The 26,378-nt window shown below is 43.4% G+C and overlaps 1 protein-coding gene and 2 pseudogenes across 1 annotated transcript; 1 reads left to right on the top strand and 2 right to left on the bottom strand.

The window, feature by feature from the left end:
• Positions 1-3,790: 3,790 nt before the first annotated feature.
• Positions 3,791-8,550, bottom strand: LOC136479701 (cysteine-rich receptor-like protein kinase 19; annotated as a pseudogene).
• Positions 8,551-17,091: 8,541 nt separating this feature from the next.
• On the top strand, positions 17,092-17,960 carry LOC136484388 (uncharacterized; annotated as a pseudogene).
• Positions 17,961-19,233: 1,273 nt separating this feature from the next.
• LOC136481793 (probable carboxylesterase 18) lies at positions 19,234-21,303 on the bottom strand. The gene has a single exon (XM_066479084.1). The coding sequence runs from the start codon at positions 20,545-20,547 to the stop codon at positions 19,471-19,473; it is 1,077 nt and encodes a 358-aa protein (XP_066335181.1). The 5' UTR covers positions 20,548-21,303; the 3' UTR covers positions 19,234-19,470.
• Between the last annotated feature and the right edge of the window lie 5,075 nt (positions 21,304-26,378).

Below are 26,378 nucleotides of genomic sequence, written 5' to 3'. Positions count from 1 at the left end.
GAGCAAGGTACCTTTCTTAGGTCATATCTTATCAAGAGATGGAATCTCTGTAGACCCATCGAAGGTACAAGAGGTCATGGATTAGAAGGCCCTAACTTTGGTTTATGAAGTTTATAGTTTTTTGGGGTTAGCAGGATATTATCGTCGTTTCATTCCAGATTTCTCCAAAATAGATAATCCCATGACTAGGCTACTTTAGAAAGATGAGAAGTACAATTGGACACTAGAATGTGAAGCAGCTTTTCACACCCTCAGGACTCTGTTAACTATAGCTCCTGTTTTAGCACAACCCAACATTGAGAAACCTTTCGATGTATTTTGTGATGCATCGGGTATAGGTTTGGGGTGTGTGCTCATGCAAGAAGGAAGAGTTATTGCATATGCTTCTTGGCAGTTGAGAAAACATGAAGTCAACTACCCTACGTATGATTTAGAACTTGCAGCAGTTATTCATGCACTAAAGATATGGAGACATTATTTGTTGGGTAATGTATGTCATATATATACTGACCACAAAAGTCTCAAGTACATCTTTACCCAACCAGAGCTGAACATGAGACAACGAAGATGGCTAGAGCTGATTAAAGACTACAATTTGGAAGTGCACTACCATCCAGGGAAAGCCAATGTTGTAGCCGATGCACTTAGTCAGAAGTCTCATTGCAACACTATGGAAGTATTGTTGGAAGATGGATTTAATTTGTTACATCCTGTTGTACTGCACAATATCACTATCAGTTGTTCACTTGAGAGCAAAATAATAGAGCTACAGAAGACATATGTAGGCATAGTTCACATCAAGAGAAAGATGCAAGAGAAAGAAACCAAGCATTTCAGGTTAGATGAAAGGGGTGTGCTATGGTTTGAGGACCGACTTGTGGTACCAAAAGACCGTGAGCTTAGAAATCAAATTTTAGAGGAAGCTCATTCATCCAAATTGTCTATCCATCCGGGTAGTAGCAAAATGTATCAAGATTTGAAAACCCATTTTTGGTGGACTAAGATGAAGAAGGAGACCATAGCCTATGTCGCTAGGTGCGATAACTGCAGTAGAGTGAAAGCTGTTCATTTGAAATCTGCCGGATTACTTCAGCCATTGCCTATTCCAGGTTGGAAATGGGAAGAAATCAGTATGGACTTTATCACAGGCCTTCTAATGACACAGCAAGGTCACAATTCAATATGGGTCATTGTAGATCGTCTCACCAAGTCAGCACATTTTATACCTGTAAACATAAGGTATCACATGGGGAAGTACGTTGAGTTGTATATTTCTTAGATCGTGAGACTACATGGAGTACCTAGGACCATAATCTTAGATCGAGGACCATAGTTCATAGCTCATTTCTGGGAGCACTTGCACTAGGCTTTGGGAACTAAGCTAATTAGAAGTTCGGCATACCATCCACAAACTTTAGGACAGACAGAGCGAGTGAACTAAATCTTAGAAGATTTGCTAAGAGCTTGTGTTATATCTTCCAAAGGTTTATGAGAGAAATGGTTATCTTTAGCTGAGTTCTCCTACAACAACAGTTATCAAGCAAGCATCAAGATGGCTCCATTTGAAGCCTTGTACGGTAGAAAATGTAGAACTCCATTGAATTGGATTGAGCCCGGTGAAAGGAGATACTTTGGATAGAGCAAGTGCATATTATCCAACAGCATATGAAGGCATCTCAATCAAGACAAAAGAGTTATGCTAATAGAAGAAGAAGACCACTGACTTTTGAAGTGGGTGACTATGTATACTTGAAAGTATCACCCATGAAAGGGGTGTAGAGATTTGGAGTGAAAAAGAAGCTTGCGCCTAGATATATAGGGCCATACAAGATTATGGAATGGAAAGGGAATGTCGCTTATAAGTTACAACTTCCACCAGAGATGAGTGCAATATTTGATGTCTTCCATATTTCTCAGTTGATGAAATGTCTTTGGGTACCTGAAGAAGCTATTGCACCCACCAACATAAAGCTTCAATTGGATTTGACCTATGAAGAAAAGCCAATCTGAGTGTTAGAAGAAATGGAAAGAGTAACACGGAGTAAGATCATTAAGTTCTATAAGGTGGTGTGGAATAATCACAGTGAACAAGATGCAACGTGGGAACAAGAGGATTATTTACGAGAGGTTTATCCTGCCTTTTTCCAAGAATGGTAGGTCTTGCAAATCTCGGGAAGATTTTTATAAGGGGGAGGGGCTGTAACACCCTAGGTGTCAAGCTTACATAATTTGACTTGCATTGCATGAGCATGAGCATCAAGCATTCATATTTAAGCTCTTATATTTGAAACATGCTTGATATTGTATGTTTCTTTGTATATATGCATGTGATCATGAGTGAATACAAGTAGATGGTGGATGTGAGTCACTAAAACATCATAGCTATACTTAGGATGACTAGTGGAACAATATTCATGAAGATCACTTAGCATGACTCAACTCTTAAGTAATGCTATATATGTTGGCCTAGAAAGCTTTGTGTAACCAATGTATGAAATGTTTGTGTGACCTTATAAATAGCTTAAACATGTTTAGAGTGTCATTATGAACAACTTTGGTATTCATGGTTAGGGCTAAATGGGTCACTAAGTCATAGTTCAAGTACAAGTCATCATTTGAATGTAATAGGTTTGACCAAGTTTGAACTATGTCATAGAGACCTTGCATGGATGTGGTCACTATAGCAAAGTTGTAGTATTTGATAAGGGGAACAACTTTTATTTTTGGGTCATAGACTACTTTAGCTCCTAACAAGCTTGAAATAGGCTCACAAGATTCAATGATTCACTGTTTTCAACACTTAGCAAATTTTTTTCTAAGTCAGTTAACTGACAGTGCCGATGCAGCTAGCTTTGAGATGAATTTACTCACTAACCATTTCGAATTGGGTCTTGATCGCTTAAGAAGAATTGTAGCTGGTACTTAGAGCTACAACTTTGATTTAGCTTGTGTGCACTAATGCTCCACGGATTAGGAGATCGAGCTCCATCAAATCCCACTGTCACGCTCGGGTTCAGACTTTAATGGACGCCGCGCCGCGCTCTGTCATGGCCGACCATGGACAGAGCATGGCTACCGCGTGGCCACCGTTGACCGACGCCTGGCCTCGACGCCGCGCGCTGGCAGCCGCTATTTGCACCGCACCGCGCTCCATTTCCACTCTCTCCCGCCTGCTCTCTCGCTCTCCAGCGCACTCCCTTGCTCTCGCCGTGGAACCAAGCAATGCCGCCGAGCACAGTACCACCTCCGCCGTCATCTCGCGTGCGCTCCACCGCACAGCCATCACCTCCATCTCGCCCATAGCTGCGCCACGTCCACCTCCACTGCCTTGACATGTTTGCAGCGTTAGAAGAGCTTCGGTGAGGGCATATTCGCCATATCCCTCTCGCCGAAGATCTCAGCCGCCATGGCCGGCTCCACGGCGAACTCGCCACCGCTTGGCTCACGCGCACGTTGCTTCCGGTTAATTGCGTTAGGGATTGGTAAGGATGGGAGTTAGCTCATGTTATGGTGTTACCGCTGTTAGTGGTCTCACCAGCGCAGAACATGGTGACCCGCGTCGCCACGCTCTCACCTCCGCGCCACCGCGCCGTGGCCAAAGCTCGTCGGAGCCTTTCGTTGGGCTTAGGAAGTAGAAATAGCGTCACTAGGTCACCATGGATCTCGTGCGCTCCTCGGCTAGCTTCACCATGGCCGGTGATGGCCGGCGCACCACAGAGCAGCACCGCCATGCCACCATGGCCGACGACGAGCATGCTCTGCCACACCTGCACTGCCACCACCTAGGTCATTAGATGCGCGTTGCTCTGTAGAACACGTCGGTCCACTTGTCTTCACCGGAGGACTCGCCGGCGATGAACTCTAGCCGCGCAGCGTCGAGCAGCGCCGCCTGCCCTGTTTTGTCTCGCTGACATGTAGGGTCAACTGACCAGTGGGTCCCGTCTATCAGTGACTGTAGAGTTGTAGGATAGCTCATTTATTTCCAGATTTCATGCTGTTTTGTAAAATTCATATATGGAGTTTGGTACATCCAAATTTGGTGATTCAAATTTTGTTAGGATCTTGGTGAAGTGTAGTATTTAGAAAAAATATAATATTAGCACTTGTAGTAGAGTTTCTGGAAGAATTAAAATGAAACTTGAAATGTATGTTTAAATGTATGCAAACTTGTTTAATTTATATCTAGAGTTCCTTAGCTCAAAAAATTATGAAATTTATATGGTGAGATTTTCTTGATAAGTATAAGCTCTGGTAAAAATTTGAGGGTCAGTGCATGAATAGTTTTGGAGTTATAGATTTTCCTTTTATAATTAGGTAATCCTTGTGTGAATTTTTATAAATTATTTATGAATCCAATACTCATGAAATTTATTGGAGGTTGTCCTAGTACCATATGGATGATAAGAAAAATATAAAATCTGTTACTTGACACTTTTCACTAGGGTTTCCTATTTATGTTATTTTAAGCCTTTATGCCTTTGTCATTTTTGCATAGAATGTTTTACTTGGTAGAATGGCATAAAACTTTTACAGTAGTCTACTGGTAGCACTAGTAAGCCACTGTAAATTTCTGAGAATTTATGATGCACATTTGGTATATGTTTATTATTTAACCTAAGTATCTTAGTAATTTGATAAAGGCATTTAAATAAATAGTTTGGGCAAGGCCATTATGTTTTCTTGAGTGTATTTGATGTCCTTGTACTATTTTTATGATTGGTGAGGTCAAATTTAGAATGGCTATATGCAATAGAAATAATGTTGCTTTATTATTCGGGTGAGAAGAGTTTTTCGGACAGATTCTGTGGTTTTGTATGTTGCATAGTAAGAATGATGTTTGCTGTAAAAATGGTTAATAACAAAGTTATAGATAACTTCTTCATATATCTTGTGTCAAAATTTCAGGACAATAGGCCAAAGGGTTTAGAAGTTATAGCTGTTTAAAGTTAATATTCCGAAATGCTCGCTCTCTAGAAATTCTGGACAGCACTGGATTGATTGTATGTTTTGGTTAAGATAGATTGTGAATTAGCTTTTGGTGATTAAATAAGAGTTTTAGACAATTTATAATCTTTCTTGAAAGTCCAAGATCACAGCATTTGGATAAGTAGAACTTCAGTTATGAGTAAAACAAGTAGCTGCTATTTTATGGTATAGTAAATGAATTGTTGAAGCGTTTGATTAAATAATCAAGAAGAGATATTGCACATACTCAGTAAAACATGATGCACTTGTTATTACTTTAACACCATACTGTTAAGAGCACTTACAAGAATGCATTTCTCATGTATCATCATACTATACTTGTCAGCATGTATGCATTCGCAATCTCTTATGCCATACTCATGCATCTAGGATCGATAGAGGAGATAATGTTGCTGGAGTTCAACGAAAGAGAGGAAGGGGACCAGTAGGAGATTCCTCAAGCCGCAGCTCCCAAAGGCGAAGAGCAGACCCCAGAAGTGCTTCCAGAGTGCCCTGACCGCCGCCCCACTTCCTTTCTGAAAGGCAAGCCTCGGAGCATTCTAAGTCTTCCAGTATTTACAAAATGTTACTCGAGTCCTTTATGATTGATGCATTAGGTTATAAGAGTTGGTTGGAACCACTTGATGTATATGATTTCCTTGTCCAGAAATACTATCTTTAACCCTATGTAGGTCCAGGATCGAATATATGCTTAGCCATGCTTGGACCGGTAGAAGTTGGGTGATTTTCTGTCACCTGCGAGATATAGGTGGATACCAAAGCACGGTTGGCTATATTTGCTATCGTGGAAAAGAACCATGGGTGATATAAATCGAGGCCGGACGGAGTCTATGTGTAGGTTGATTCATGTGATTTTGTTTGTGCCGATTAAGGATCATACCGTTGTTGGCACTTCTGACAAGATTGAACGCATGCCTATCACTTAGCTGGCTGGATAACTCGTTCTGACCGCGAAGCCGAGTAGCTCAACTCAGGTCGGGCCCCGCTCTGTAAGAGTGCGCACTCTGGATGGTAGTAAGGATGTACGGAGAGCCAGACTGAGCCCAAGGGCAGGCTGGGCCTGAACGTCCTGGCATTTGGTGTCCCTGATTGTGCAGCGCTGGACGAACCCGCGAAATGTCTACTTGAGTTGTACCAAAGGTGACCTAAGGCTACCATGGCTGGTAGACCCGGGTTTGTGTTAGGAATAAATTCCCAGCTGGTTGAAATCGATTCGAATCGCCGTCTCTCCCGGATAGTGAGAAACTTGGCTAGCCCCAACATCGTAGTAACTGTATTATGGAATATGATGGTTCGGATAAACATGGAATTGCAATACCTGCTATGGTTACTATTATATGCTCTTAAAATGATATACCACATGTTTGGCACAGGATAGTTGCTAATTTAGAGATGGATAGTCATAATTAACTTGATACAAAATTATAATTGTATAACTGAGTAATTGTTTTTTATGCAAAATGTTGTCAAGCTATCTTCACTTATACAGCCTTGCATGATCCTTGGAGTCATTTTATTTCTGGTTTATGACGGGTAAGTCTAGCTGAGTACCTTCTCGTACTTAGGGTTTTATTTCCCATTGTTCTAGTTGGCACAGTATATTATGGTTATTGCAAGAGTTGCTTCTATCCCGCTGTGGATGAGGAGTAAGCCTTGTGCAGGCTTCTTTATTAATCCCTCTACATGCTTTTGTAGACTGTGATCGTATGTTGGCAAATGCTACTTTCAAACTTAATTTGCTTCCGCTATTATCTCTCAAACTTGGTTTGTAATAACTTTGTTTCATACTCTGATGATGGAGATGTATCTAGTGAACTTTATGTAATACGTGACATATATGTTGAATCATGTACGATCTTGGTTGTTGTGAATCGTTTATCGAGACCCGTCGTGGTACTCGATAGACTACCGGTTTATATGGGCTCAAGTATGACTGTGCGACCGCTTGCGGGCTGCCATTGTACTTGTGCTCTTATAAATTGGTCGGTTCTGCAACAGCCCACACATTTTAGCCCAGTTTCAATGCACGTTTTTACTTGCTGGAGGCTATCTGCATCTAGTGATGAGTACCTAGATGCTATGTGCTCATTTGTCCATGTTTGACGAACCTACAGGATTGAAATTATGAGCCTTAGTGATAGTATACAAACTAAATCAGAATAAGCATCTAAAATATATATTTCAATCTTCAAATTCACTAGTGATATATGTAGCCTTGCCTGATCTATGAAGCTCCTTGCAGAGATGTGTTTGTCATTCATAGAGTTCTTCTGCCCTGTTGTGATTTCGATGATAAGTATGCCTAACCTGTATATATCAGACCGTGTTGAGATTTCTCCTCTCTACAGATATTCTGGAGCATATACCCTCTGGAAAACATGAACGTCAATGTTATTACAAAGATCATGGGAGACACAAATGCAATTTACTCAGTAATTAGGAAACCAAACAATGGTATGCCAACATTATTACTGAACCTACTTTGCTCCCACAACATTTATTGTGTTTATTCGGGTTTGTTCTTCACCAAAGAGTCGAGACAGGCCGAAATCCGCAATTTTTGGCACCATGTTATCATCCAACAATATGTTGGCAGGCTGAAGATCCAGATGAATGATAGGCCTATCTCTTCCCTCATGTAGGAAATGTAAACCCTGGCAAATGCCCTCGATTATTTTGAAGCATGTCGCCCAATTAGGCCTAGAAGATATATCTGAAGAATGAAAACAAGGTTATTTAACAATATCCAAAAGAATGCATGTCTTCATAATATGTGGTGACAGAACAAGTGTGTTGAATACTTCATTCATTCCCATACCAAAAATGCACTTGTCGAGGTTTCCATTCAGCGCATACTCGTAGCACAGCAAGCTCTCAATGACGTCGACAAGAATGTATCTTCCATTGTGGTCGATCACTTTCTTCTGCACTTCATGGCAGTAGCCAACCAACTTCACTATATTGTCATGCCGGATGGCCATCAGATTCCCAACCTCATTCTGAAACTGTTTCTCAGGTGGCACTAGGGAATTATATGACAGCTGCTTCACAGCAATCGCTTGCCCATCTTGCAGAAACCCCTGTCAATTTGACCTCTCAGATAAGAGAATTCCCATCTAGGAGCATTATCAAGCTTTATTTATTATGCTGAAACTGGGGGAATATTTGAGCATAGCCGTACCTTATAAACAGTTCCAAATGCACCTTGACCAAGTTTTCTGTCAGGAGAGAACCCATTTGTGATATCTTTCAGAAACTCTGCTGGGAGTTCATTCGGTAAAGTACTCAGAAGAGTCGGCTGGTCACCTCCGCTAGCGTCCCTGGCCATTTTTGACGGTTCAAGTAGCTGCAGAGGACAGCTTCTTCAAGTATTATTACAACTTATATATACTTCCAAGTTCTAACAAAATAAGCAGCTTCTTACTTGTTAGAAGCACAGACCTGGAGAAGAAGACTTGAGGGATCCAAGTGAACAAGCTGCAGAGAGATCGAAGGACAAGAGCTGCTGAGATTGCTGGTCGGACGAAGCTTGAGCAGCTGCGCGACAAGATTATATATGACTGAGGCAACCCGATGGGATCTGGATCAGGACGACCACAGTTGACTTGACTCGCACAATAGAAGATATGAGTGCTGTTTCAGCGTAGGTGAGCATGGTGTGTTGCCATGAAGCTCCCAGTAGATCAGACAAGAATGTTTAGGTGATGTCGGATCCGAAAACAGGCGAGCAAAGTCGGTCAACAGGTGCGTTGTCTACGCCGCGTCCAGGAAGGGAGATTGCTATGGCCATTTCTCATGATTTTTTTTTAACAACAGGGTAATCTATGTCTTACTGTGGTACCGTACATGTCCCAATTAATAGTCGTCTTTTCAGCAAACCATGCCTTTTTTTTTGTTTTTGCGAAAGCTCAAAATGGGGTTAGAATAAATCACGCATGGTACATGTCCCAATAGTCCAAATATATATATATATATATATATATATATATATATATATATATATATAGAGGGAGGGTATATTCAGTAGCCAGCTACAAAATAAGATATTTTGTAGCCACCTCTATTTACGATAATTTTATATACTAATTTACGATAATGTCAATACATATTTACGATAGTTGGGTTACTATAACACATGAGGATATTTACCGTAACGTTATAGTAAAATACTTAGTAAGGAGTTACTATAATCTCGTAAATTAACATAGTAATTATCGTAACTCAAAGTGGCTATATAATAAGTTATTTTTGTAGCCAGCTACGGGGTAGTAGTTCTATATCGTAAATATGTATTGACATTATCGTAAATTAGTATATAAAATTATCGTAAATGGAGGTGACTACAGAATAACTTATTTTGTAGCTGGCTACTGAATATTCTCTCTCTATATATATATAATAACCTATATAGATGAAAACCACTAGCAATCGTTAATCGCTATAAAACTACAACTACAACGAGCCATGTCATTAGGATTCTCATCTGTTGGATTGTCAACATTTACTAAAATCTATCGATAATGGTATGACGAGGGCATCCATCCGTCCTGACGCACTTCCCGAGCCTATGGATCAGCCTGGCCTGCTCCCCCCCCCCCCCCCCCCACACATCCCATTAAAAAATGAACAAATGGATCTCTCTTCTTCCTCGTCCAATCGTTCTCGTTGCCGGAACCACGATGCCCGCACTGACAGCAAAGCCGGCGCTCCCGGCGGCCTTCCTCTACTCCCCGGCGCCGCACTCTCTGCCTTCCCTGCGCCCTCCTCCCACCATGTCTCCTTCCTCCCACGTCTGCATGGCAGGCCCTAAGTGCTCTCCGAGCTACCCGGGACTCCGAGCCCTTTGGCGGCACCGTCATGTGAAGCCACCGCATCCACGACCTTCAATTTCCAAAACCACCATGCACCACTAATACTTCTTTCTCCGATCATATGATTTGTACATCCACTATCAAGCACCCAACTTGATCCACCGGAGGAATATGCCTGCAAAACAAGTTTAGTTCCTTGATTTAGGTCCCCAACTAGACTTGAGGCCTTGCATGTTAGTCACAAGAATTTTAGGAACCCAAATAGAAGTATTTCTATAAACATTAGTTTCCTTGCCAACATATTTAGCAACTACTTTTTCACTGTTGTTGTTCTTAAACACAAAGCATGATGTCAAGCTTTTGTCGAGGTGCATGGGTCTTCGGTTGATATGCATACTTGTTGATAGTTCCCCACATTGATTCCTTTGACTTCTGTGAAACATGTTTCTACGGAGACACTTTCTTCATGGGCTTGGTCTGATCAGGAACAGAATGGTTAGCCTTCCCATTTTTGCGAGGCGCGGCACTGCCACAGACTGTGCAGGCTGCTCTACACCTATTCTACCCTTCCTCTCAAACTGCACACACTCATAGCCATTCACTATCTTTCTTCTATTTGTTTTGGCTCCTGTTGTGTGGCCTAGCCCATGCTTGATTGAGGGATGCCTTCCTTTCTTGTATTGTGGTCCTTTTGGTTCATTCTTCTTCTTGTCATTAATTTGAGCCTTACCATCCATGCACTCTTTTCCAATGATCCCGTTGAACCTAGCAATCTCCTTTCTCATAGCCTCTATATTTGCAAGGTTAGTGGAATAGGCATTCAAATCAAGATTATAACATTTTCCACAACCTTGGCTAGTGGAGGGAGTAGAGGTTTTCTTTGCCTTAGAGGGATGTGAGTTGCTATCCCAAAGAATGCCATATTGTAGCTCAAGTTCTTTGTGCTTTTCATCCAAGTCACAATACTTTTTCTTGAGGGCATTATGTGCTTTCTTTGTGATAGCATGGTCCTCTTGCTCTTTGGCTAAGGACTTGTGCAAGGATTCCACCTCACTTCTCTCTAATGCAAGAGCTTCCTTGCTAGCAATGTAGAGATCCTCTTGTTGGATAAGAGTTTTCTCTCTAGATTCTAGCTTGACTTGGACACTCTCTAAATCCTCCATTAACTTAGTAATGAATAATTTGGTCTTTCCATCCAAATTTTTAGTTATCAAGTTAATTTCTTCATCACTAGATCCATCATCACTAGAGCTATCACTAATAACACTACTAGAGATATCACTAGGAGGTGGTGTAGGTTTGGCTTTTGATTTTACCTTCTCACCCTTTGCCATGAGACAAATGTGAGGGGAGTAGTAGTCATCATCGGACATGTTGTTGAAGAGCCTTGGTGTAGAGGATGACTTGTGGATAGCAATGGTTGCAATATTCTAATCTTCTTCATGTGTGCTCTCTCTAGTTGAATCCCACCCATGCCCAATGTGTGCCTCTCCCATGTACTTCTTGCCCTTTCTATATTCAGCCTTGTCTTCTTTCTTATCCTTCTTGTACTTGTTATCTTTGATCTCAAATGGACACTTGGCAATGAAATGGGCGGTGCTACCACAATTGTAGCATGTCCTCTTCTTCTTGTTTGAAAACTTTCTCTTCACTACTTTGTAGCCTTGCTTCTTTAGTCCCTTTTGAAATCTCTTCATAAAGATATCTTCATCATCAACCTTCTCATATTGTTCATCATCATTATCATCTTCACTTGATGATGTTGTAATCTTTACTAGCTCTTGGACTTGCTTGATTGCTTTAGGCTTGCTTGTTGAAGCTTGCTTGATTTGTTGGCCTTGAGAGCTACATTCTTGATCTTCATGCCATCTAGCTTTGCTTGTAATTCACCAAGCTTCTTTCTTTCATTTGCTTCTTCTCTTTGCATGTCAAAGGTCAAGATCCTCCCAAGTACATCATTTGGTGTGAAGTACTCAAACTTCTTCTTGTCTCTAATTAGAGTCACCACGGTCTTATTTCTAGGTGAATAAGCTTCCAACATAATCTTGACTACCTTGTGATCATCTAGCTCATCACCACCATAGCCTCTAATCTTGCTAACAATCACCATCAACCTATCAAACATCTCTTGTGGCCCTTCTCCATCCAATATCACAAGCCGGTTGAGCTTGGCCATCAACAACTCAATTCTTGCCTTTTTCACTTTGTCAACCCCTTCATGTGCAAGGTGTAAAGTGTCCCATATTTACTTTGCAACATCAACACCCATCACTCTATTGTACTCATCTCCATCTAGTGAACTAAGTAACACACTTGTAGCTTCACCATTGAGATGGATGACTTGCATTTCGGCTAGTGTTGGATTCTTAGGATCAACCAGTGGCTCAAATCCATTGCACACAACCTCCCAAATGCTAGGGTGAAGACCTATAAGATAGGCTCTTATCAAGTGCTTCCACTTAGCAAAGTTAGTCCCATCAAAATGAAGTAACTTGCTCATGGGTACATTGATGAAAGACCTCCGATCATGGTTAGTCATAGGCATAGAAGAATAGTTAAAGGATACGGGTGCATATTTGTTGTTGGAGTTGGCTCCGCCCTTTCCTTTCTTCTCTTCCTTGCCCCTATTGGTCACTTGGTAGGACTCATCATCATCTCCATCTTCGAAACCACTTGATGATGCATTGGTTGCCATTGCTTCTTCTTCCTTGTTCCTAACTTCTCTTCTTTTTCTTCTTGCTTCTCTCTTGAGCTTTCTTTCTTCTTTTCTTTGTTTCTTGTCTTCTAGCCTTTGCTACTCCTTCTTTTCTCTTGCTTCTCTTTTTGCTTTTCTTACTGCCTTTCTTTTCTTTCTTTCTTCTTCATTTTGAGCTTTCTCTACATCGGTCACCTCTAGCTATGGAAGAGTGGTGTTGCTTGCTGTAGATGCACTGAGCTCACTGTTGCCGGTCTTGTACAAGCCCACATCCTTTGGATCGACATCTACAGGCTTCATACCATTGGATCCTCCTTTGGGCTCCATACCTCACGCGGTGAAGCGTACATAAGGTAACCTGGCTCTGATATCACTTGTAGGATCTCTGGTAAGCCTAGAGGGGGGTGAATAGGCCTGTTTAAATCAAACTCAACTAAATGTCAAATTCACCCGTGGCACCGTGGCACTCCCGCGATGCGGCACTGCTGGGCAGTAACAGTGACCCTGCAGACAACTTCGAACCACAGTTCAAAATCTATAAATCGAAACTTAGATCAGAGAAATTACTAATCTTCCTGCAGGGTAGTAGGCCATAGATCGATAGTAGAAAGTGGAGGCACTAGTGTATACATGTAACACCTCTGATGTTACGAGCTCGCTTAGCACCAAGGTTAAGGCCTAAGATAAATCAGTCAACTAAATTTTTGGGTTTTGAAAACCTAATACGCACATGAAGTAATAAGTGAATCCTATGTGACTCACTTTTGTGGACTCAAATAAACATCCAAGGTAACTCACTCAGTGCATGAAGTATTTAAAACGTCCGATAACGATTCTAGCAAATAAATAGCGAATGGCTTGTTCTATTAGATAAAGCATGAAAAATATTTTTTATAAAAAATTTTAAAGTATAACTCGTATTTATTACTTGAATAAAAATTGGAGTGCAAGTTTAGTAGAGGAAAATGCAACTTTTGTTTTGGTGAGTAGAAATTGTTCAATAGTATATTTGATAGCTCAAAAATTGAATCTGAAATTAAACTAGAACTTTCAATGAATCAGCAGGAAGTTGAAATTATAGTTAGAATACTATTTTGACGAATTATATTGAGCAAAATAGTTAAACTGTGCTTAAGTATTTCGCTCCTATGGGTTAATATGCAGTATGGGCTATGTCATGATATGCTTGTAAGTTGAAATCGACAGGGTTTAGTCCTTTTAAAAATTAAGGCAAATGCGCTAGTGGATGTTAGTTCAAAACTGAAATATATGATTTTCTAAGTATGGAAAGGTGGTAGACAATGCAATCTTGACATTTGATTTCTAATAGAAATGTTTAGTCACTAGCCGCATGTTTTGGTATTGTTGATTGCATCTAAGTGAGCATTTGAGAATGGTATAGGTCGTAGTGGTGTTGGGTGTTACGTTGCTCTCTTTAAAATTGCTCGAACTTCGTAAGAACGCGCTGTGAACTATGTGGTTGGTGCTCTGTTCGCGAACTGACGTTTCTGCGATGAACTAATCTTGGCACTCGTTGATCTTCCTCCTCAGCGGCTCGTTGATCATAACCATGGTTTCGCTAGGAACTGGGTAGCATGAACTATGGATGGGGTGAGCAGTTGAGCCTTAGGTGGGGTAATTAGTTGTTTTTGTTTAGCTTTAAAATTCGTGCGTGTTGCCATTTCGGCCATTGGGCTTCCGTGGTCGCGGTCACCACGCGAGCATGGCGCCGCGGCTGCCCGGCCGCTCCTAGCCGTGGCCGCTGCTCCACTGGCCAACTTCACTAGCAGCTAGCTGCACATCGGGTCGACTGATTGGACCGGCCATTGCATTGGATTTTAGTCAGGTCACAGACTTATTATCCTGAGCACATACTTGTTTATGAGAGCAGGGAAGGCTCATTGCTCTCTTGTCGTGGGTTCTGGCTCTTTCTGGACCGACTGATTGGAGGCAGGGATGGTGGAGGTCTAAGCACCACACTGAGTCCGAGACTTAGGTGTGGGGGCTTGGAGTCCAAGTTTGGATGGGGACCTGGACCCCTTGATAGGAGAGTGGTGGGTTGGTCCTACTTGTTCTTGGGGTACAAGCAGGGCGTGTGTTTCGGGGTACCCAGCTGGGCACATTGATTCATGAATCATCGGGTAATCCGGTACGACTTGTCTACGATCTAGCACCGTAGTAAGAACTGGAAGATGAAAGATGGTAAAATGGTCCTGATTGCTTACCACCTACTTGAAAGTAGCACAGGTGCTCACATAGAATGATTAGTTAATAAACTAATGATGACTGCTAATAAAATTGAATATAAGGACGCATGTTTAGTAATACTCCTACAGATGCAATAAACTCACAAGCCAGACAGCCTTACATATCCTTGGAGTCTTTTCTTTTCTCCTAACGGTAAGTCTTGCGGAGTACAATCGAGTACTCAAGGTTTGTTCTACTCTGTTGTAGGTGACAGGAACATGTGGAGCTGACACTTATGTGTGGAAACCTCCTGGTGGGCTCAGCGAGGATTTCCTTAACGTTACGGACATAGAGTTTATTTGAAACTTTCACCTAAAATGTTTTACAATGGAAAACTTATAACCTGTTATGATATATATAACGAATCATCATATTAATGTTTAACTTGTCATTAAATGATTTTGTTTCCGCTGAAACTCTGATAATATGGTTATTTTCCGCTGTTATAAACAATGAATATAATACTCTGATGTTGCATGGAAAGTGATGTAAGAAATGACATAAGAATGTTGTAAGCTTTATTCTCTCATTTGTGATCCTGATGGAAAAATATGGGTTTTCGGGTTCTCCCTTAGGGTGTCATCAGTGAAACCGCATAATTTAGTGTCCTCCCTTGAGTAATTAGTGTCTAATGGAGGACAAGTACTCCCAGGAGACATTAGATTAGGCGGTTCTACCATAATACAAGTAGATCGACCTCAAACCCTATAAATCACCTCAACAACAATGTGAATGACAAGTATGTAAAACAAGCACACGATGACACAAAGATTTATCCTGTAGTTCAGCTCACCACTAAGGCTTACCTAAGTCCACGTTATTGAGGTTAGCCACTAAGGCTTGGAGCTTTGCAACCCTTCCTTGTTCTGAATTTAAGAGAGTTAACTCTTAAGATGAGGGGTGAGTTTACTAGCTTCAAGAGATGGTTACAAACCTCCTAGGGCTACCACATAAGTTGACAAGCTCCACGGGCGACGCTCTAGTTGGCTAGGAGCAAGCTCCAAGAGTAACAAACACAATCCACCGGCTAAAACATAAATCAAATGCTCTTAGAGTTTGGAAATCAGTGGATCTGCTCTCTAATCGAGTTTTAGAGCCTTTTCTCTCAAGGATTGATGGGAAAATCACAAAGGAATGCTTGGAAGCTCAAGGTCACCAATGGAGAAGAGAGAGAACAAGAAATGAGCAGCTGGGCATCGGTCTGCAGGGTAGAGGTGGAAGAAAAGCCATTGGATAGGAGTGTGAGAGGTATAAATACCCCTCATCCTAATGGTCAGTTAAGTCATGGCAGTGCCTCTCTTCAGGTGCGGCACTGTCGCACCAGGCCAGACAACAAAGGTGAAAATAGTGAATAGATGGCTGTCTTGGCTGAGCAAGTAAGGATGTATGTGTATAAGATTTAGCACTTGGTTGCACACTTTAGCAACTTTATTATGTCCCCCTTTATAGTACAATATTCCTATACTCAAATTCGAAATATAAAAAGAATTTAAACCTCCTTTGAGTTTGATGACATCATTATTTGTAATTGGAGGCTCCTCCATTTCGTATAAAATCCTCGATTGTAAATTCCCTGCTTGTCATCTCGATAAATCTCATTAGTCCTCTAATTACGTGGTCATTATCACCAAAACCCACAATTAGGGCTTGATTACACTTTCACAGTACATGCTTTCTTCTGATGTTGTTTTGTTTCTCATGAACCATTGGTTAAATACTCATGATGTCCAAAAGTGTCTTTATCTGGTGAAAAGCTTGCAAGTAGCGGTGGCTAGATAAGGATGAGGTGGAGGATATATCTAAAAAGCTTTAAAGATTTATAAGTTATTGTGTATGCCACGCACATAAATGCACTATGGCGTTTAAGACACTCCAAGGTTGTTAGGATGATGACAGACCATTAACAAACCCAAAAGAAATCCATTAGGGACCATCAAACTTTTCTCTGATTCGTTCTGAAACATGTACATTTGTCCGTTACCTTAAAGTCCCCTTGAAATCCTCTATATAAACCACCAAGGCCACTATTCCTCTTGTATTAATCATCAGTTGTTTGATCAACAATTTCAAGTAGAAGTTCATAGAAGCTTGAGTAAGGTAATAAGTCTATCTTGTTATTCCGTAAGTTAATTCACTAATGGAGAGGGTGATGGCATGATTTGTTTTTGAGGATTGTTTTCTTTATTTAGGAAGTAATAACCCCTTCGTTGTGCTCATCTAATTTTGTATAGTTTTTACAAAAGGTCATGCATGCTATTGATTATGCCAATTTTTAGCATTATATTACGAATTAGATAGTACCTAATTCACTATATGTGCATGGAATCAATTTGAACATATAGATCTTTAGCAATGCCAAATGGATCAGAAGAAAGAAGTGAGCATGCATAGGAGTTGCATGGATCACCATCAACACCTTTGATGACACCACAAGAACAAGCAATTGATGAGTTTTGGAGAAGACAAGAGGACATTGACAATTTAATGAACTTCAACTATCACAATTTACCCATGGCCAATATTGAAGAAATCATTAGAGCTAATCTTGGTAGTGTCATGACATCATCTGACACTCCACCATTCATGACAAAGCTATGTGAGCTATTTATCCAAGAACTGGCAATCCATGCTTGGATGTGTGCCTCATCCTATGGCCGCTTCACCATACTTGAATCAGATATCACAGAGGCCATTAATTCTACCAAGCCTTATATTTTCCTCAATGGTGTTCTCCAAAGGCATGGGACAAATCATGATCAGGAATCTGCATCCAGCAATGCGTCCCCAACTACTACAGGTTCATAAGATAACTTAAGAAACTCCATTTTTCTCCATTACCATAACTCATTTAACACAGAATGTTCAACATCCTTTTTTTCAGGAAACACAATTTCTTACAGCAAGCTATGAAAGTACTAAAACTGCCACACCAACCACAGTGACTCCTCTAGTGGGCCAAGGAAAAGTTGTTGATGATGATCAACAAAATATTATTGTGCAGAAATGCCCTGAGAATTATGATTGTACAAGTGGTAGCAACATCCATTCTACTAAGGATATGGTGGTTTCTGAGTCTACATTGCACAAATTAGTGGAAGGACTCACAGTTTCCTGAAGACAACCATGTTTTTGCAATTAGCCCTGCACTGGAGATACAGAATGATGAAGATCTTAATAACATATCTACCACCTCAAGTGGTAGCACTAAAGAAACCAAATAAAATACAAGCTGATCGTTTATCAATTGTATCATCAAGTGCTCTAATGAATGATATGGTGGGAGCATGAACTATGTATGCATGTCCTACATAGAGAAATAAATTATGGGAAACATTGTCTTGAGTTTTGTGTAAGTGGACTTTACTTGTATTTCCATCCACATTTATTAACTTTAACCTATAAAGGTTGCCTCTTCTATTTAATCCAATAGTCATACATATTCCACTTGATGTATCAAAATATCAATCGAAGCATCCAAACATCGCCAGTTAGCTAACAAAAAGTTATTAGGTCGCTTCCTCTAGCTAGTAGCAAATAATTATCTATATAGATCTATAGTTGTTTAAACGGATGGCATGGCATGGACCAACACGCACCCGGTGAGGCGCAGTAGGGCTTGGTTGAGCCCACATGACACAGTTGAGTTATCAGGCCATCTCATTCCTACCATCCTAGGCATGGCAAGGTAGAGCCTTTACATGTGTCATGTGTGTCAGCCTAGCAAGCCTATGAAGCCCGATGGCATGACAAAGCCTCAGAGTTGGAGACCATGGCTGGCCGGCCATAGCCCATAGATGAAGATATGTCGAAGGTGAGGCAATGACAGTCGACAGCCAAGGACATCTGGGCTACCATGCCCTCGAGGGAGAGATGGATTTCAAGGAGCTAAGGAAGTTGGGTTTGGTGCGGAGGCGTCAAATCCAGCTATGGAGGACCTAGATCCACCACCGTTGATGGTGGTCACGGTTGTTCCACCGTTTGTTGCCAATTTAATCCTCCGTGCACACGTATTGTTGTTTATGCACATATTGACCTTGTTTTCCAAATATGCTTTGTACTATTTCTATGCATATTCATGTTTATATAAGAAATAAATATGACATAAATTGGACACTTGCGTAACACAAGTTGTGTTTATATGGAATTCTTTTTTTGGTCGGGTATAATTTGGACGCACACAACCCATACACTCCACACTCACACTACACATGCGTGCGCGTCCGTACACACATAAAGAAGAGATTGGGAGGCGATGTCGCCTGAGAACATGGGCTTAACTGCACACATGATAGAAGAGGCTCGTTAGTACAATGATGAGCTAATCATGGGCCTGGATATGAGGTCTTTGTGTATCCTCTAGCCCGAGGACGATCCACTAAGCCCACATGACATAAACACTTCGTTTGCTTGGATTTGTTTGGCTTATAAGCTGTATTTTTTTAGTCAATAGTACTTTCAGTCATAACTTATCAGCCAAACAAGCCTCAGCGAACATGCCGAAAGATGGTTATTCATAGGCCTGCTGCCACGTCCATGACAAGACAAAGACCATTTTCGATCGTCATCGTGATCTCACACTAGTGCAACTGTGACGCGTCCCCACGGGTTGCATGATGAGAACCACGTCACACTAGACACCACCATCCCAGTCCACATCACACTCAACACAATACCATATGCATCCACCTACCTAATCCTCTGCTCGCAGAAGCATCTCAGCGACAGATGCCATCACTTGCTGCTGCCGGCGACGATCTCCTTGATCCGTAGCATGAGGTCCCTGGACTCGGCGAACTCCGGGAACACGTAGAAGGCGTGGATGGCGTCGGGGTACTCGAGCACCCTGACCTCCTTCCCCTTGCCGTGCAGCGCGTCGCAGTATCGCCGCTGCCAGTCCTGCAGCGGGTCGTACCCGCCGATGACGACCGTGGCGGGCGGGAAGAAACCGGCGGCGGCGGCGGCGTCGATGCCCGCGGTGGCGCCCTCGGGCGACGACGCCTCGTGGTCGCGGTCGGCGCTGTGGGGCAGGAACGCGCGCCACATCCAGTCGGTGCGCGGCACGGAGACGATGGGCGCGCCCACGAGCCGCAGCTCCGCGGGCGTGCGCTCCTCGCCGCCGAAGAAGGGCTGGATGGCGATGAGGCCCGCGAGGCGGAGGCTCGCGAAGGCGGACGGGTCCAACGCGTAGCGGCGGGCCACGTGGTGCGCGATGTTGCCGCCCGCGCTGTCCCCCGCGAGGAAGCACCGCGCGGCGTCGATCGGCGGGGCGCCGGGGCCGGGTACGTCGGGCCCGCCGTCGTCGAGGAAGCGGAGCGCCGCGAAGCCGTCGTCGTAGGCGGCGGGGAAGCGGTGCTCGGGCGAGCGGCGGTAGTCGACGGACAGCACGGCCGCGCCGGCGTGCCTGGCGATGCGGCGGCACGCGGCGTCGTAGGCCGGGGACGCCGCGGAGAGGTACGCGAAGCCGCCGCCGTGGAAGAACACGACGACGGGCACCGCCGCCGGGCGCTCCACCTCCGCGTCGTCGTCCCCGGCGGCGGTTGGAGCGGCGCAGGGGTAGAAGAGGCGCGCGCGGAGGGGGACGGCCGGGTCGATGGTGACGTCCCGCGAGGCGACGCCGTTGCGCTGGGCCGCGCACGCCGCGACGCCCATGTCGAGCACGCCCAGCAGGCGGCGGTTTACGGTGCCGTCGGCGCGGCGCGTGGCGTCGGTGACGTACCCCGCGGCGAGCACGGAGAGCCGCGTCCGCCACGACATCGGCGGCGCCACCCTCCCCTTCGCCGGCGCCGGATCCGCCGCGGCTTCCCCCATGGCCGCCGCCTCGCCGTCCGCGCGGAGGAGTTCGTGTGGCGTTGGACTCCTCACTCCTCGAATCGAGCGGGACTGACAAGGCTGTTTGTCCACCCGTCGTCGTCCTCTTCCCTTCCCGTGTGTTTAAAACAAGCGAGACGGAGACACGATCTTGGTGTTGGGGTCCTGAAGGTGATGGGATTGCGGGACAGGGTCGTCACGCACCCGGTCCCTGACGTGTGGAGCCCACCGGGTGCGCGACGACCTGTCAGTCGCGTGGCCACGCACACACATCTGTCGTGATATTTACGAGGGACAGAAGGACTCGTGGCGGGGCCGAGGTGTCAGCGGGGAGACGCGCGCCTTCGCCGCCGGCAGCCCGGCAGCTAGCGGCGGATGCGGGTGGGTTCTGGTCGGCGGTGGGACGACGGGGACCGCGCGAGAGACGTGCTGGTGGCCGGTGGGGGAGAGCTTGTGTTTGCAGGAGAGAGTCCTGTGGCGGGAAGTAAAGGCACTGCAACTGCAACCACCACGGCGGCCCAGCATCGAATGCGCCGTCGTGGCCGCGCACGGCGCGACGAGAACGGCCCGGCAGGAGGGGCGCGGAGTCCGTCGCCGGCAAGTTAATTGTACCTGCATGCAACTGCAACCGCACGGCATGGATGAGTGTTGGAGGCTTGCGTTTGCCGTCCTCTCGCCCGGTGTACTTCCAGAAGGTGCCGACGTCGACGCCTAGAGGAAAAGGAAACTCTTCGGCCAACTTACCTGTCTCATGGATCGATTTGGTACGGGGCGTACAGCGTGCTTAGCTCAGCTCGGGCAGGTTTTTGCTGCCTGAGTGAGCCCCAACGTTGGCCGACAATGAGTTTTGTTTTCGGCCCAGGCTCTTCACTACACATGGGCCGAAAAAGAAATATCAAAAAGAAAAAAGGTCAATTCTATATCTCTGTAATATTACAGATTTATAACTGCCTGATTTTAGTTCTCACTCTAAAACTATCTTACGCCCTTCAACTCTTAGAACCATTCAAATTACCTTCATATCCTAGTTTAGAGTGGGTTTAATTGTTTAAAGGTGGTTTTAAACCTTTTTAGTTAAAAAAAGGTAAATACTTGATAATGTTTTTAAATTACATAAAAACCCCTCTCCAAGTTTTTAAATTTTATTTTTTTCCTAGAGATAGATTGGGATACAGAAAAACATAATAAAAATACTTAAAGCTCGTGAAAGCATCTTTAGAAGTTTTTAAAAAATAGAGTTAGCTCTAGACAATGGAGAATAATATTTGGAAATACGTAAAATTCACAAAAAATTTGTAATCAATGTATAAACATGTTCTGAATTTTGCATAAAAATATGAGATGCCAATATGAATGCAACATGCATTAATTTTGAAGGCATTCATAAAGACATCACATATTTTTTTATGAATGCATTCTAACTATGGGAGATACACCACATTCCAACTACTTTTGTGTATGTTGTGTTGGATGCCACACCCACAAGATGACAATCTTAAAGTCGTGACAATTTCCTACTTTTGATAGATTCAATTTACTTTTGATAAAAAAAAACTAAACAAGGTGGCATCCATATCACACATGCCACCTGTCATTTTTTCATAAAAAATACAAAAAAAGACAAATATTACGAAACCAAAACGAGTGCCTTGTGGGTTTCAAACTTAGGAGATATGAGTGAGTGCTTTAAAACAACTTAGAAACAAAGTGCTCGAATGCTATTTTTTCTTCACCCACCCTAGGCCTCCAATAAGCATCAACCTATATTTCACAAATAAATGTCTTAACAAGATGTGATACATGGTTACAAATAAGATTAGAGAGATCATCTTCAAAATGGAAAAATATTTGATTAAATTGGATTGTTTAAAGCTATCGGCTATTTAAAAGATGAGCAAAACTAATAAACATACACTCAATGAAAGATAGATCGTTGGATAAAGCAAAATCAACCTTTTAATCGTTTTCCTCCTCTAGGTAACTAGATGGATACCTTATGATTTTAATAAAATTAGACAATTTATATTTACTTATCTGAATAGATAAACTATCATAAATGAATGTTAGTGAATAGATTGTGAAGAATTTATGATGAAATTAAGTAGAGATAGTGTGAATAACTTGCAATTAAGGGGTTGAAAGTTAGTAGGACGACATGACTATTAGTGGAAGATGATGCGAATAGTTAGTGGGGATGATGTGGATGGTTTGTATGTTAAGATAGACTTTATGGTGGAGATTAGCTTTATATAACTTAGAAATAAGAAATATAGAATAGAGAATGTAAAATATGAATATAGATATAGATACAGATACAAATACAAATATAGAGATAGATATAGATATAGATAGACTAGCGTTTTTTGTCTTCACCTTTAGTCTCCAACCCTTGCTTTCATCTCTAGAAGTGATCACTAACTTCTCACATGCATGATTCCTTGCTATACTCATGTATCTCTCCTTGTACTAGTTTTTTCCTGTTTGATTATACATAGGAAAACTTTTACAAATTCAATTGATGATGTTGATTTTTTTCATGTTGTGGTGAGGATTAGCTTTATAAGAAATATAGAATATGAATATACACATAGAAATAAATACAGATGCAGATATAGATATAGATATAGATATAGATATAGATATAGATATAAATATAGATATGTTATTGGCAACTTAGGGCTTCCAATAACTATGGGAAGCCCCAACCCAAACCTATGTTTTCTGGTTCCACCAAACCAGATTCCCACCCAACCAGCCACCGCTAGCACACCAGATTCCCACCCAACCAGCCACCGCTAGCCCATCAGCCCATCCACCGGCCCACCTTCCCATGTCCTATATATTCTCCAAAACCCTAAGTGTCGATGGAATATCGTCGGTAGTCCTCCGAGGGGTACCCCACGAAGGTAGATTAATCAGTAGAGGTGCACGTAATCAAGAACAAGAAGGCAACAGAGACACAAGAGTTAGATAGGTTCGGGCCGTCTACACGACGTAATAACCTACTTCTATGGTCTGTTGGTTTGTATTGGCTATCGTATGATATTGCGTGTGTATTTTAAATATGAGTAACTTTCTACCAGTTGGTTCTGTATCGCATCACTAGCCCTGACTAGCCCATACTCCATAACATAGAGTGTTTAGCACTCGTTTATGCGTAAGAGCACAGGCGTCGCTGAGGAGCCACTACCGACCACCCATAACGTAGAGGGCTGGCGCTCGTGCACGTGTAGGAGTGAGATCGAGAACAGGGCTGTTTCTGGTAACACAAGTGAGAATGTGGTTGGTCGGCGAGTTGATGAAGAATATCTTAAATATATTGTAAACATTAAGTTTTCTTAAGGAGATGTGTTTATATTTAATATAAACCATCTGACCAGTTAGTGTATAGCTGAGTCTCCAGCCCTAACTAGCCTGTTAACCATAACGCGGAGCGCGGAGCCCGTGTGCATGTAGAAAGAGCAGGGCGTCGCTAAGGAGCCGCGCCAACCACCCCTAACGTAGAGAGTAGGTGCTCATGCATGTGCAGTGGCGAAGCTAGAGTAAACTAGAGGGTGGTGCACTTGTCTTGTGGGTGCATAGACTTTTGCTATTGGGGGTGCATATATGGTGAAAATCTAGACAAAACCACTATTTTTACAAATTTTGGGGGGTGCATTTGCAACCCCTATCAATAACCTAGCTTCGCCCCTGTGCACGTGTAGGGAGAAGCCAGAGACAGGGCCGTCTCTAGAAACATCCAATCATCAACATGACTATTTGGGGATTTGCCTTAGACTTAGTTGTATGTCATCTTTAAGATGGTATACATAAAAGGAACTCGTTTGGAGAGCAAACATGGAGAAAACAGCTCGGAGAAACATCATAGAGATATATGAAGGTTGAGGAATATTTAGAAAAATGTTAAAGAGTGACTTAGCTTTAGATAGAACATCTGGTCGGTGGTGTATGGTGTTATCTGGTCGACGTTGATGAAATTGCCTGGCCCTCGAGCTTCTTGGCCTGTTGTCACGGCGACGGTTGCGGTCATCTCACCAATCCCCTTTGGTGGCTTACAATTGAATTTGGAGCGAAGGTTGCGGTGATGGAGTCCTCTAACGAAGGCAGTGATGACTTTTGCTTCCATGATGTTGGGAATAGAATTCCTCATCTCGAAAAAACGTTTGATGTAGCTACGGAGAAGCTCGTAGGGTTTCTAATAAATACGAGTCAAATCGTGCTTGGTGCCCGGTCGAGTACACGTAGCCATGTAATTGTCGGTGAAGACCTTCTTCAACTGTCCCCAAGATTTGATGGAATCTAGGGTGAGGCTCATGAGCCAGTTCATTGCGGTCGACATGAGCATGATGGGAAGATAGTTCGCCATGACACTGGTATCTCCTCCAGCGGCACGCACAGCGATGGCATAAGCTTGTAGCCACTATGTGGGATTCATCCACCCCTCGTAGGTCTTGACCCTAGTGATTTTAAAACCACGGGGCTACTGGAGTGTTTGAAGTGCTCTCGTGAATGCTCGGGGCCCTTTGGGATCATCACCGTTGGGATCGGGAGCATTGTCGAAGTTAAGTGGCTGGAGGGCTGCATTCGGATTACCGAATTCTTGCTCATATTCTTGACGATGATGTACTTCCTCCTCATACCGAGAGAAATGATGCCCATCGATGTGACATCATGCATCCCGGAGGTTGTTGATGTGTTCTCGAACATCTTGATCGACTTCTTGGTCATGTTGGCGAGGGTTGTTGATATGGTTCCCCCTAGCTTCCCTTTGGAGGGGTTGTCTATCATCACGATGTTGGTTGGTGAAATGGCTTCTGCTGGGGTGGCGATTGGATCTTGGCTTGTTGGATCAGTGATTCGAGCTTGTCGAGTAGGAAGGTCCTTGATCCCGGTGGATCTCGTTGACCTGGCTGTGTGCAACTTTAAGCATTGTGGCGACCTTGGTGACTTCTAGCATTTGCTCAAGCTGAGCGAGCTCATTAGCGACCACGGCCAAGTTGGCGCTTGGGGTGTTGTAGACATCATGGCCGTCGACATGGACGAATTCGTCATTGAGGTTGCGGCGGAGTGGGCGTTGCCTTCCTTGCAAGTTGAGTTGTTCTCCGTTGCGAGTAGCCTCGGCTAGCACAATGGTGGCCTCATTCGCTCGGTGCTGCGCACGGTTGGCGTTCTGTTGACTCGAGCTACGCAGTCCTCATCAGTTTCTCCATCCTACGGAGGGCTATTGATGCTGACATTAAAAATCCCACCTCCATAGAAGGGTGAAAAAGGAGGTTGGACGGTAGCAGTTTCGGCGACAATCTCTGTAGAGCCCTGGGACTCAGAGTCTAGATTTTCCTCTAGGATGGTGTGGAGGGATTCTCTAGGACATTGGCTGATTTGCAGCATATTGACAGTTGGCGAGAGCTGGTCAGCGATCGGGTCGGTGAGAAGATATATGTCTCCAATCTAGTTGACGAATTTGTCCCTTAGGGCATCCTAATGGATGGTGGCCGTATACCTCAGAGTTTGCCAATCGGCTTCCGATAGATTGGAACTGGAAGGTGGTCGACGTCGAACTAGAGTGGTCAGAGCCGATTCCGTGAGGGAAAGACAGTTGGCGAGCTTTTGGCCAACCTGATTGATGGATGTGATCAGATCATCGTTGCCGACCTGCTTCCTTGAGTAGCAGGGCAGTAGGTGGTGAGTTGTTGGTGAAGACAACCTTGGAGGTGGTTCTGAGATTGGATCTGTTGTTGCAGGCATTGGTGTGGTCGACGTAGAATCAATCTGCACCGGCTTGAAGATCTCTTCGTCTCCATCAGCATTGATGACCCAAGAGATCGATCCGA

This window comes from Miscanthus floridulus, chromosome 9 (assembly GCF_019320115.1).
Source record: "Miscanthus floridulus cultivar M001 chromosome 9, ASM1932011v1, whole genome shotgun sequence".
In the NCBI taxonomy this organism is placed as follows: Eukaryota; Viridiplantae; Streptophyta; class Magnoliopsida; order Poales; family Poaceae; genus Miscanthus; species Miscanthus floridulus.
This window is presented reverse-complemented; position numbering and strand designations above follow the sequence as displayed.